This window comes from Dasypus novemcinctus, chromosome 13, assembly GCF_030445035.2.
Source record: "Dasypus novemcinctus isolate mDasNov1 chromosome 13, mDasNov1.1.hap2, whole genome shotgun sequence".
Taxonomy (NCBI): Eukaryota; Metazoa; Chordata; class Mammalia; order Cingulata; family Dasypodidae; genus Dasypus; species Dasypus novemcinctus.
Window position 1 is genome coordinate 66,973,599 of NC_080685.1, and position 13,933 is coordinate 66,987,531.

The 13,933-nt window shown below is 36.3% G+C and overlaps 1 protein-coding gene across 1 annotated transcript in view; it reads left to right on the forward strand.

The window, feature by feature from the left end:
* HMCN1 (hemicentin 1) overlaps positions 1-13,933 on the forward strand; it is a 515,334-nt gene that overhangs the window by 191,925 nt on the left and 309,476 nt on the right. Inside the window, exons 5-6 of the mRNA XM_004468435.5 lie at positions 5,787-5,958; positions 7,766-7,872. Of these exons, the coding sequence (XP_004468492.2) occupies positions 5,787-5,958; positions 7,766-7,872 (279 nt within the window). The remainder of the gene's footprint in view (positions 1-5,786; positions 5,959-7,765; positions 7,873-13,933) is intronic.

Below are 13,933 nucleotides of genomic sequence, written 5' to 3' on the forward strand. Positions count from 1 at the left end.
GCTTGGAAGAGAATCTAGAAATGATTATATCAGTTACAGTAACTAAAAGTACCAAAAGAGTGGTGAAAATTAAATGACAGATAAAACCCAAAGGTCAGAATGAATGAAATAAGAACTGCCTTTACAGTAATAACACTGAATGTTAATGGATCAAATTCTCCAATCAAAAGACACAGACTGGTGGAATGGATAAGAAAATATGGGCCATCAATATGTTGTCAGCAAGAGACTCACCTTAGACCCAAGAATATAAATAGACTGAAAGTCAAAGATTGGAAAAAGTTATTCCACACATGCAGGAGAAAAAAAACAACAACAAAAAACAAAAAAGATGGGATAGCTATACTTATATCAGATGAAATAGACTTTAAAAGCAAAACCATTATTAGAGACAAGGAAAGACATTACATATTAATAAAAGGGATGATTTACCAGGAAGAAATAACAATCATAACTATATATGCACCTAATCAGGATGCTCCAAGATACATGAGGCCAACACTGGCAAAACTGAAGGGAGAGATAGACACTGCTACAATGATAGTTGGAGAATTCAATACACCACTCTCAGCCTTAGACAGAACATATGGGCAGAGGATCAATTAGGGTACAGAGAGCTTGAATAATATGATAAATGGTCTTAACCTAATAGACATATACAGAACATTGCACCCCAAAACAGCAGGATACACATTCTTCTCAAGTGCTCATGGATCTTTCCCCAGGTTAGACCATACATTGTATCATAATGCAGATCTCCATAAATTCAACAAGATTGAAATTATACAAAGAACCTTCTCTGTTCTGATCATAATGGAATAAAGTTGGAAATCAACAAGAAGCAGAAAAAGGGAAAATTCACATATATATGGACATTAAACAACATAGTCTTAAATAATCAGTGGGTCAAAGTAGAAATTTCAAGTGAAATCAATAAATGTCTTGAGAGGAATAACAATAAGAACACGGTATATCAGAATCTATGGAATGCAGTGAAGGCAGTGCTATGAGGGAAATTTATAACCTTCAATGTTTACATTAAAAAAGAAGAAAGAACTAAAAGCAATGACCTAGCCACATAGCTAGAGGAACTAGAAAAAGCCAACTAATCCCAAAGCAAGTAGAAGGAATGAAATAACAAAGATCAGAGCAGAAATAAATGCAATTGAGAACAGAAAAACAATAGAGAGAATTAACAAAATCAAAAGTTGGTTCTTCAAGAAGATTAACAAAATTGACAAACCCTTAGCTAGACTAAGAAAAAAAGAGAGAAGGTGCAAATAAGTGAAATAAAAAGTGAAAACAGGAACGTTATTACTTACCACACAGAAATGACAGAGATGAACAGAGGAAATTATGAACAACTTTATGCCAAAAACTAGACAATGTAGATGAAATGGAAAAATTCCTAGGAATGTGTAAACAATCTACACTGACCTTAGGAGAAATAGAAGACCTCAACAAACCAATCACAAATAAAGAGATTGAAGCTGTCATAAAAAAAGACCCCCAAAATGAAAAGCCTAGGACCAGATGGTATCACAGGTGAGTTCTACAAAGCACTGGAAGAAGATTTAATATCTTACTCAAGCACTTCCAAAAGAATTGAATAAGAAGGAATGCTACCAAACTCATTCTATGAAGCCAATATTGCCCTAATATCAAAGCCAGATAAAGATATTATGAAAAAAGTGGGAAAGCGGACTTGGCCCAATGGATAGGGTGTCCGTCTACCACATTGGAGGTTCGCGGTTCAAACCCTGGGCCTCCTTGACCCGTGTGGAGCTGGCCCATGCACAGGGTTGATGCATGCAAGGAGTGCCCTGCCACTCAGGGGTGTCCCCTGCGTAGGGGAACCCCACATGCAAGGAGTGCACCCTTTAAGGAGAGCCGCCCAGCGTGAGAGAAAGTGCAGCCTGCCCAGGAATGGCGCCGCACACACGGAGAGCTGACACAGCAAGATGATGCAACAACAAAGAGACACAGATTCCCGTGCCACTGACAACAACAGAAGCAGACAAATAAGAACATGCAGGAAATGGACACAGAGAACAGACAACTGGGGGAGGGGGAGGGGGTGAGAAATAAATAAAAGTAAATCTTAAAAAAAAAAAGATATGAAAAAAGTAAATTACAGACCCTTTTCTTCAATGAAGTTGTTGCAAAAATCCTCAATAAAATACTTGCTAATTGAATCCAACAACACATTAAAAGAATTATTCATCATTATCAACTGGGTTTTATACCAGGCCTGCAAGGGTAGTTCAACAGAAGAAAATCAATCAGCATATTACAGTACATTAATAAATCAAAGTGAAAAATCACACGATCTTATCAATTGAGGCAGAAAGGCATTTGACAAAATACAGCATCCTTTCTTGATAAAAATTCTAGAAAAGATAGAAATTGAAGGAAACTTTCTCAACATTATAAAGGCCATATTTGAAAAACCCACAGCCCCACAGCTAACATTGTACTCAATGGTGAAAGACTGAAAGCTTTCCCTATGAGATCAGAGTCAAGACAAGGATGCCCATTGTCACCAATGTTGCTCAATATAGTGCTAGAGGTTCTAGCTAGAGCAAATCAGGCAAGAAAAAGAAATAAAAGAAATCCAAAACAGAAAGTAGGAAGTAAAACTTCCAATATTTGCAGATGGTATGATCCTATATCTAGAAAGTCCCCCCAAATCTACAACAAACCTGCTGGAGCTAATAAATGATTTCAGTAGAGTGTCAGGATTCAAGATCAATATGTAAAAATCAGTGTTTTTTTCTATACAATTGTAATGTGCAAGCTGAGAAGAAAGTCAGGAAAAAAATTCCATTTACAAAAGTCCTTGTATTCAGAAAACTACAATGCATTGCTAAAATAATTTTAAAAAGACCAAAATAATTGGAAGATCATGGATCTTAGTCTAGAAGACTAAGTATCAGTAAGATGTCAATTCTCCCCGAATTGATATACAGATTCAATACAATCTTGGTAAAAATTCCACCAGCATTTTTTAAACAAATGAAAAACACAATTATCAAATTTATCTGGAGGGTAAGAGGCCCCAAATAGCCAGAAACATCTTAAAAAGGAAAAAGTGAACTTGGAGGACTCTCACTTCCAGACTTTAAATCATATAACCTAGCTACAGTGGTAAAAACAGCATGGTATTGGCATAAAGATAGACCAATGCAACTGAATTGATGGTTCAGAAACAGACCTCACATTTATGGCCAAGTGTTTTTTTGACATGTCTGTCAAACCCACCCAGTTGGGGCAGAACAGTCTATTCAACAAATGGTGCTGGGAGAACTGGTTATCCATAGCCAAAAGAAAGAAAGAAGATCCCTATCTCACACCTTACACAAAAATTATCTCAAAATGGGTCAAAGACCTAAGTATAAAAGCAAGAGCCATGAAGCTCCTAGAAGGAAAAGGAGGGAAAAATCTTCAGGACCTGATAATAGGTGATGGATTCTCAAACATTACACTGAAAACACGAGCAATGATAAAAAAACATGGATAAATGGGACTTCCTCAAACTTAAAACACTTCTGTTATTCAAAGGACTTAATAAAAAATCAAGAAGGTGAAAAGGCAGCCCACTCAAGGGGGGAAAATATTTGGAAATGACGTATCTGATAAGGGATTGATTTCCATTCTATATAAAGAGATCATAACACTCAACAATAAAATAGCAAGCAATCCAATTTTAAAAATGGGAAAAAGCTTAAATAGACATTTTCCATTTCATCACATAGAATGACCTATGGACTGTGGTTAACAACAATATTATAATATTCTTCATCAATTCCAAAGATATACTATGTTGAGAATGGGGAAGTATGGAAAAAGTGTGCCAAACGTATGCTATGGACTATGGTTGGTGGTAATAGTCTGAAGATATTATCTCAATTTTTGAGAAATATTCCACCATGATGTGGTGTGTTGGTGAAGAGGTGTTGTATGGGAATGGGAATTCTTCACATGTGTGTGACTGTTTTGAAAGCTCACAACTTGTGTAATAAAAATCTATTTTTAAAAATAGGGTGGGTTGGGGGAAAAATACGTCAAATATAGGGACTATAGTTAGTAGTAATACTTTGACGATGCTTTTGCATATAGAATACCTTGAACAATAAGTAATATTTTTAAAAGATTTATTATTTATTTCTCTCCCCTTCGCACCCCCTTTCTCCCCCCCCCCATTGTCTGCTTTGTGTCCACTTGCTGTGTGTGTTCTTCTGTGTCTGCTTGCACCCTCGGTGCCACCAGGAAACTGCGTCTCTTTTTTATTATGTCATCTTGCTGCATCAGCACTCTGTATGTGCAGCGCCACTCCAGGGTGGGCTGCACTTTTTTCACGTGGGCGGTTCTCCTTGAGAGGTGCACTCCTTGCGTGTGGGGCGCCCCCACTTGGGGGTGCTCCTGCATGGCATGGCACTCCTTGCTCACGGCAGCTCTGCTCATGGGCCAGCTCACCACATGGTCAGGAGGCCCTGCTATCAAACCCTGTACCTTCCCGTATGGCAGGTGGATGCTCTATTGGCTAAGCCACATCTGTTTCCCAATAAGTAATTATTTTATGAAAAAATATAGTTGCTTCACATTTCCTTTTTTTTTTCCTCTCTTTATACAGATTTTTAATATGATGAAAATATGTTTCAGCTGCTTTCCCCACTCTTGAGGGAATATAAATATAGGTATATATAAAATGGGTATATATATATGGGTAGGAACATACTGTACAGTATTTTTGATATCTGAATTGATTTGTAATTATCAATTTTATAAAATGTTTTTTTAAATTTTAAATAGCTTGACTGTAGATTATTAGGAGCCCTCTTCATATCTTATGCATAATTACAAGGGATATTTTTCATATTAAGGTACAGTTTTGAAGGATACATGAACCATAGAAAGATCCATGACAGATTTGACATGATCATGATTTAGAATTAATTGTATCAATACCAGCTTAAGCATTACCTGTCTGGACCTTGACTATTTTTCCAGTGTGGAGCTGTCTCTGCTATTGTGGAACATTGTATGACTTGGAAGTTTCCTTTGTTCACACTGAGACATGAACACCCTTTAAAATCCAATTTCTGAGTATTTCCCAAGGATTATTTTTCAAAAATACGGTAGTTACATTCGTTCTAATCTGAAATGTTGTGCTGCTTTCTTTAAACATAATAGTTTTCTCATAATTTTTGGGAAAATTTTAGTTTTGGTATTTACTCATTTTATTGTAAGAAATACCAATTTTGTTGACATTCTAATTATTTTTCAATAATTAAAGTACCTGGTATACTGAAATAGGTTTTGATAATTTTCTTTACTGGGTATCTTTCAGAAATTGCATATGGGAAGGAAACAATCCAGAAAATAAAGAGGGAAAAGGGTCTCATTATTGGCAAAACTCTATGTATTTTTAAAATACGTTTTTGAATTTTTCTTAAGAAATACAAAATTGCCTTTAATATCTCTGCATGTTTCACTGCTCTGGTTTTGGGACTATGTAGATAAAATCTCATTTTGAATATATTGTCCCAAGAGAAGAAACTTGGAAGTCAAGCACAGTAAAAGTAGCCTTTTATTCTGAATCTACTACAATAACCAGATTTAGAAAAAGTCCTATCTTCTCTCATGATGGAAATAAATCCCACACCAGTAAAGGAAGCCCCTAAGTTATGTGATTAACCAAAGCCAAATTGTATATAGAAGTGATGGTGGTATAAAAACTATAAATGGTTCCTGATGGCACTTATGCTTCTCCTTGTCTTTTGTAGGTGTTAAAATGGGTTGAAGAAGCAGTGCAGGCCTCCAAAGTTCATCTCTTATCCACAGATCATTTGGAACAGGCTGTAAACACTTGGCATATTCCTTTTGATCCCAGCCTCAAAGAGGTTACTGTGTCTCTGAGTGGCCCTTCTCCAATGATTGAAATTCGCAATCCTTTAGGTGAGATATATCTAAAGTTGTATAGTAAAAAACAAGAACCATGAATTGTAAAAGCCTTTTAGCACATTTATTTATGCAAAGTTAAAACTAACTTTATGAATACATTCAATAAATACAAGAAGTGGCTAGGGAAGATGCCTACAAAATAAAAATGGTTTTATTTTTATTCCTAAAAATTATTTAATTAATATGAGACTAAAAAAGCTAAAATTCCTAATGATTTAAACAGATTAGATTGAATAAATTAATTGCACATAAGTTCTCCAAAAAATATTTAAATTAAATGTGAAATTTTATTTTCCTTGTCTGTATTTCATAGTATGTTATTCAGTAAAATTCAGAATTTTGTGTTACTTGTAAATGAAACACAAAGAGAAAAGCTCCTTTAAAAACAGCTGTCTGATTTTTCACCAAATTATCTACTAAGGTTTAATTTTATAGAAGACAGTTGTTAAAAAACAAGTTTATATTCTTGTTCAAATTTAATTCCTCAGTCCATTTTTTGTTATAACCCTGAGGTTTGACTTGACTCTATTTTTATTTGAATGATAAAAATTACATTAAAAAGCAATTTGATAAAGACAAAAATCTCATTTTTCTTAACATTTGTTTTCAAAAATCATTTTTACCTATGCATATTAGCAAAGCAGTTTTATTTTCACTGTGATTTCAGTCTTTGTTACATATTTTTTCATCTACTTGTGAATATTTATAAATGGGAGAGAATAAGTAGTTTTTTTTAATTAAAGTGTTAGAAAATAATTAATACCTAAAAGAAAACAGGGCATGAAACTGTTTTCAGAGGTCACATGTACAAGATTTCTATGGATTTGGCTTTATAAGTGGATTTCTCTGTTAAGGCAGCATTCTACTCTAAAAAGATCCACAGTACCCAGGAAAAATTTTGATTTTATACTATCTAGAAAATTAAAATACTTGTATCCATTACATTTTGTCTCTACTACTTAAAAAGTCATTGTTTGTACAATGATTGTAAAACTTTTGATGCAAACATAGAATTCTTGTAACTGCTTTGTTTATATAAATTCAGAGTCAAGGGCAAAGTTAATAACAAAACTAAGGATTAATTCCAAATTTGCTTTCCTTCTAAAGTTCCTATTTTAGATACTTGAGATAAACCTCAGGTCAGTAGGGGATGGTATTATGTTCCTTGGTTACACTACCTCCTTTAGTTATTACTATGTCAGATAAAAGCCTTCTGTGTGTGGTGGAAAACTGGTTAAGGTTTTGTACTTGGTGCAAAGATATACTCACGGCTCTCATGTTAATAGTACCCTCAATGATCCTCAAAAAGACATTTATTCTGGTTTACTGTGTTTGCCATCTATTTAATCTAAGCCTCTCTAATTACTGCACATATCTTCTCAGTAGTCATAGTAATTAATTATCTAGGTTTGCTTAGGAAATATGATCGCAGGCTGTCAATCATTATCCTCCTTTAAAGATCAAATCAGCATAACAAATGGGAATCTGGGAATTGGTTAGTTCAGTTCCTAGGCCCAGCAACCATAAAATTAAGTGTATTTTAGACATAAATAAAATGATGTTTTGAGCTATAAGCACAAATGTCTATCTGGTTCTTTATACTAGAAATGGAGACCTATCATTTTAGCCACAGAATAAAAAGCAAGGTTTTTGGATTAGTTGGCAGTACATTTATTAAAAAAAAAAAGTCTACATGTTATTTGAAACCTGATAATGCTCTTAGATTCACATAGTGTTAAATAAGCTAATGCACATAGCTAAGAGAAATATTATGCTTGTTACCTTTATGTCTTTCTTTCAGGAAAGCTGATAAAGAAGGAATTTGGACTGAACGAACTATTAAATATCCATAACTCTGCCAAGGTGGTGAATGTAAAAGAGCCAGAGCCTGGAATGTGGACAGTGAAGGTACTGTTATTTCACAAAGCCTATTTATTACTTTATTTTGATGATGTGTTTCATAAAATGTACACAGTAGTTTATTTATTGTCTTGCAATCATGATGTGTGATTTTAACAGAAAAGCCTTACACATAGTTCATTTTTAGGAGATGTCTTGAGCTCATGAAATTGGTAGTAAGTTTTAATGACCTTGAAAGTTACCCATGCCAAAAGAGTATTTAACATCCTTGGATAGTTTTTTCTATCATTAAATCTTTAGCTTGACTGACTTGCACATCTCTTTCTCCCTAAATAATCAGAGATACGGCTCTGGTATAGAATGCCCAGGGTTTGAATCCCAGTATTACAGCATTAAAGCCTTGGAAACCTAACTTCTCTAAGCCTTGATTTCCTTCTTTGTAATGTGGGAATGACAATAATAGCCCTTTACTTCATAGACTTATGCTGGTAATTAAATTAAGATGATACATAGGAAATATGTAGTGTAGTTCCCAGTACTAATAAGAACTCAGATACTATTGGCTATTATTATTAATTGGATTTATATTCACTATTTTCTGTAGCACAAAATGGTGTATGTATTTTTATTAGTTAGCCATAAGGATGCTGATGCAAAATACCAAAAATCTGTTGGCTTTTATAAAAGGTATTTATTTAGGGTAGAAGCTTAAAGTCACAAGGCCCTAAAGAATAAGTTACTTCCCTTACCAAAGTCTGTTGCCATGTGTTGGAGCAAGATGGCTGCCAGTCTCTGTGAGAGTTCAGCCTTTCTCTTCCTCCTAAGGTTTTGTGATTCCAGCTTCCAATCTCTGCTATAGGCTAGCATAAGGCTCATCTCTCTGCCTGGGGTTTGTTTCTTTCAGGTCTTTCTCAGCTCTTTAGGGCTCTGGTCTCTTCAGCTGCAAACTATCAGGCAAACGGCTCAGCTCTCTCCCCAGGGCTCCAGCAACCAAAACTAAACTCTGTGTTCTCCTTCTCTGTGTATTTATTTCCCTGTATTTGATTGGGATTGTATTTGATTTATATAGCCCACAAAGGGGATGGGGGCGAGGACTCAAACCAAGTTGCCCTAATGTCATGGTCAAATAAAAGCCCTAATCTTGATTTAATAAAGTAAAAGTGAAATATCTGAATCTAATACACCCAGAGGAACAGACCAGTTTACAAACACAATCCAGTATCTATTCTTGGATTCATAAACAATACCAAACTGCCACAGTGTCCTAGAATTGTACTAAGTGGTATATATTCACTCTAAGAAAGCACTGTGTCTTGGCAATGTAGACAAAAGAACATATGCCCAGAATTCAGAATACTGCGACCCTGTTCCACTGTAAATTATCTGTGTGACCCCTGTAGGAGATGCTGTGAGTGCCTCCCCCACATTTCTCAGACTTTTCAGTGTGCTCTTGCCTATTTCCAGCTCTGTTACCTGAATCTCTGTGTCTGAGGGATTTTTTCTGGAACAGGGGAAGCCTATTCTGCTGGGGAATTAACACCAGCTCCCAGTGGTTCACAGTGGGAGCCCCCTTTATTGACTGCCTTCCTTTTCCTGTATCATATAACTTCCCCACTTTCTACTAACGTCACTGGTATCTCCCAAATAATCGACTTGCCTTTGAATCCTTTAGGGAGAATTCAAATGAAGATGCCCCATGCATTATCTACTTTGTCATTGTCTCCATTTCCCTATCTTATAGAGCGGCTATGAAATTGCATGGGGGTATTTTACCACACAAATTTGAGGCACCATTTTTGCCTGTCAGGTTTGTTTATACTTACAATAACTTTCTTAGTTTCAAGAATGAAAGTTTCCATTATAACTCTATTTGCATCCTCAGAACTCCAAGTCTTATAGGGAAAGTAGAAACTGAGCATGGAATTTTTTTTTTTAGGTGGATGAAATGGCTTCGGTGCGTGGGGATATAGTAATGCAAAAAGAATCCAGTAATTTCTTAATCAGTGGACCAGAAATGGTGCCATATGCCTGTTTAATTCACCCGGGTTTTGCTTTGTTCAATATTTTTTGTTTTTGTTTTTTGTTTTGTTTTGTTTTGTTTTGTTTTTTTGACTTTTAAAAAATTTATTCAAGTGCATCACTCATACATAAACATACATAAACAATAAGTGTATAGTAATAGTTGTAAAACAAACGTATATAACATCATTCAGGACTCTCACACCTCACCCTACCACTAATACCTTGCATTGTTGTTAAACATTTTTAACTAATGATTAAAGAGCATTGTCAAAATATTACTACTAACCGAAGTATTTTCGCCCAACCAACCCTATTATTATATTTTTATATCATTTATGTATGAACATACATAAACAATAAGTATATAGTAAAAGTTGTGAGCTTACAAAGCAAACATGCATAACATCATGCAGGGGTCCCATACAGCAGCCCTCCACCAACACCCTGCATTGTTGTGAGATATTTGTTACAAAGTATGAAAGAACAGTGTCAAAATCTTACTATTCATTATAGTCCTTATCTTACATTTGGTGTATTTTTCCTCCAACACATTCTGTTATTATTTTTAAAAATATGTTTTTTATGACAGAAGTTGTAATCTTATAAAACAATCATGCACACGCGCAGAATTCCCAGACAGCACCCCTCTATCAACACACCACACTATCACACCGTGGTGGAACATTTGTTACAGATAAGATCATATCATCTGAAGGTTACCATGTCCTTAGTGTACATTTGACACACATTTTCCATACTGCCTCATTATCAGCACAGTACATCTTTGGCATAGATGCAAGAATATTTTATTACTGCTAACCACAGTCCATAGGTCACTCCAGTTGTATTTTTCCAACATGCTTCTCCATGTTCCCACCACCGTGCAATAGTGATGTATATTTGCTCTAGTGCACAAAGGACACTCTTTTTGAATCTGTACCATCAACCACAATTCTCATCCACTTCTTGGTTTACTATGCTATTCAGTTCCTAGATTATTCTCTAGCATTCTGTTAATTGGCATACCTAGACTACCATTTTCAGCCACATACCCATTTATAAACTAGTTGTTACAATGTGTTACCATCCACTCTATACATTTCCACACTTTTATAGTAAAGCTAATTAAAACTTCTACATACATTCAGCATCAGTAGTCCATCTCAGTCCTTCTCTTATCTCCTTTAAGAATCCACCACCTACCACCAGGTCTTGAAGATATTTTCCTACAATTTCTTCTAGTACCTTTTTGGTTCTTGCTTTTATTTTTAGGTTTCTGATCCATTTTGAGTTAATTTGTGGATAAGGTGTGAGATTGGGGTCCTCTTTCTTTCTTTTGAATATGGATATCCAGTTCTTTCAGCACCATTTGTGGAATGGACTATTCTGCCAGGACTATTCTGTGGGTTTGACAGACTAGTCAAAAATCACTTGACCATACATGTGAGGGTCTGTTTCTGAACCATCCATTTGGTTTGATTGGTCTGTGTGTATGTCTTTATGCCAGTACCATGCTGTTTTTACCACCATAACTAGGTAATACGATTTATTTTAATTTTTATTTTTTTAATAAAAGATTTTTTTTTTCTCCCCTCACCCCCATTTGTCTGCTCTCTGTGTCCATTCACAGTGTGTTCTTCTGTGTCTGCTTATATTCTCATTAGGCATCTCTGGGAACCAATCCTGGGACCTTCTGGAATGGGAGAGGATTACTCTCTTGTGCCACCTCAGTTCCCTGTTCTGCTACTTCTTATTTTACCTCCTCTGTGTCTCTTGTCCCATCATATTGCTACACCAGCTCTCCGCATGTGGGGCGGCATTCCTGAGTGGAGTGGCACTCCCATGTGGGGTGGCATTTTCACACAGGTGGGATTCCTGCATAGGCCAGCACTCCATGTGGGCCAGCTCAGCACCCAGGCCAGCTTGCCCTCACCAGGAGGCCCTGGGCATTGAACCTTGGACCTCCTATATGGTAGATGGAGCCCAACTACTGGAGCCACATCTGTGTCCTGGTAATATGATTTTAAAGTCTGGAGATGAGGATTCGCTTTTCCTTTTTAAGATGTTTTTGGCTATTCTTGACCCCTTACCCTTCCAAATAAATTTGATGATTGTTTTCGGTTTTTAAAAAAATGCTGTTGGAATTTTTATTGGGATTGCATTGAATTTGTATATCAATTTGAGTAGAATTGGCATCTTAATGATATTTAGTATTCCAATCCATGAGCACGGAATGTTCTTCCAGTTATTTAGGCCTTTTTGATTTGTTTTAACACTGAGTTGCACTTTTCTGAATACAAGTGGTTTACATCATTGGTTAAGTTTATTTCTGACTGCTTGAGTTTTATCTGTCATACTTTATTTTCACCACTGTTTTGATACTTTGTTACTTTTATTGATATACTCTTCATTATTACACTCTCTTCCAGTTCTGTCTCTTGTGTCTTTTCTATTTAGGCTCTAGCAAACCCTTTAGTATTTCCTGAAAATCTGGTTTCTTGGTTAGAAATTCTCTCAGTTTCTGTTTATCTGTGAATATTCTAAACTCACCCTCATTTTTGAATGACAATTTTGCTGGATATAAGATAGTAGGCTGGAAGTTTTCCTCTCGTAGTATCTTAAATATATCATACCACTGCCTTCTTGCCTACATGGTTTCTGGTGAGAAGTCAGCACTTAATATTATTTTGTATCCCTTATATGTTATGCATGCTTTACTCTTGCTGTTCTCTGAATCCTCTGTCTTTGAAATTTGACATTCTGATTATTATGTGTCTCAGAGTTGGTCTATTTGGATTTTTTTGGATGGGAGTACGTTCTGCTTCTTGGCCATGGATATCTATGTTCTTCAATAAGGTGGGGAAATTTTCTACCATTATTTCTTCACATATTCATTCTCCTCCTTTTCTGTTCCCTTATGTTTGCATGCTTTTTGCTGTCATTTAGTTTCCTGAGATGTTCAATTTTTTCCATTCTTTCCTTCATCTCTTCTTTTGTATGTTCACTTTCAGAGGCCATTTCTTCATATCTCCTCAAATCTCCTATTATATGATTCCAATGTTTTTTAAAGTTCATTTACTTTGCTTTTCATTCCCATAAGATCTACTATTTTTCTATGTGTGCTTTCAAATTCTTCTTTGTGCTCATCCAATGCCTTCTTAATATCCTTAATCTCTTTACCCATCTCATTGAATTTATTAAGGAGATTGTTTGAACATCTATGATTAGTTGTTTCAACTCTTTCATGTCATCTGGAAGCATATCTTGTTTCTTTGGCTGGGCCATATTTTCCTGTTTCTTGGTATTGTAATCTTTTGTTGTTGTTTTGGCATCTGGCTTGCTAGAGTATTTATTCTGAGTGCAGTTTTTCTCTTTAGTTTAGGACTTCCTGCCCTTTCCCCTTTCCTGGTTGTACAGTAGTAGCCACGGTTGTAGTTGGTACTATAAGCTGTGGAGCCTCAAGCTACTCTCATTGTACCAGGGACCAATGAAACCTCTCCCAACTTTCTCCTTTGCCAGGTGTAGGGACAGTCTTAGCTGTGTGGAATAATCCAAGTTGTACAGGCCTAGACTGTAGTTGCTCAGAAAGACTGATGAAGCTTCACACCTCTTTCTCCTCTGCCTGGGGTGGGGATGGAGCTGCAAGTGTGGGCAGCAATCTATGCAGTCGCGGTCCAAGATGACTGTATTTGTCCTGCTAAACTTCCAGTTATTCAGTCTGTTCCAGCCAACGGTCCCTGCAGTTACCTGGATAGGCTGGTGCGTCCCTCCAGTCTCCACCCTGCCAGAGGTTGGGTTGAAGCCTAGCCTAGGGCTACAGGCTTATCTTTTCGGAAGAAACTGGTTCCTACCATCACTGTGATTTTTGGTCACCCCAACTTTCCCTCATGCTGGTGCTGGAGTCCTAATGGCAGCCTCCAGCCTCTTTCTGACTTGGACAGATTCACACCCTGGCAGTTCCTAGGGTTATACCTTAGCCAGCCAAGTCTACTAATGAGTAGCCAAAATCGGAGGCCAACTATGTCTTCCCCTCCTGTTTTTGGGAAATGGAGCTTCCAATTCTAGTCACAGAATAGCTCCTGGGGCA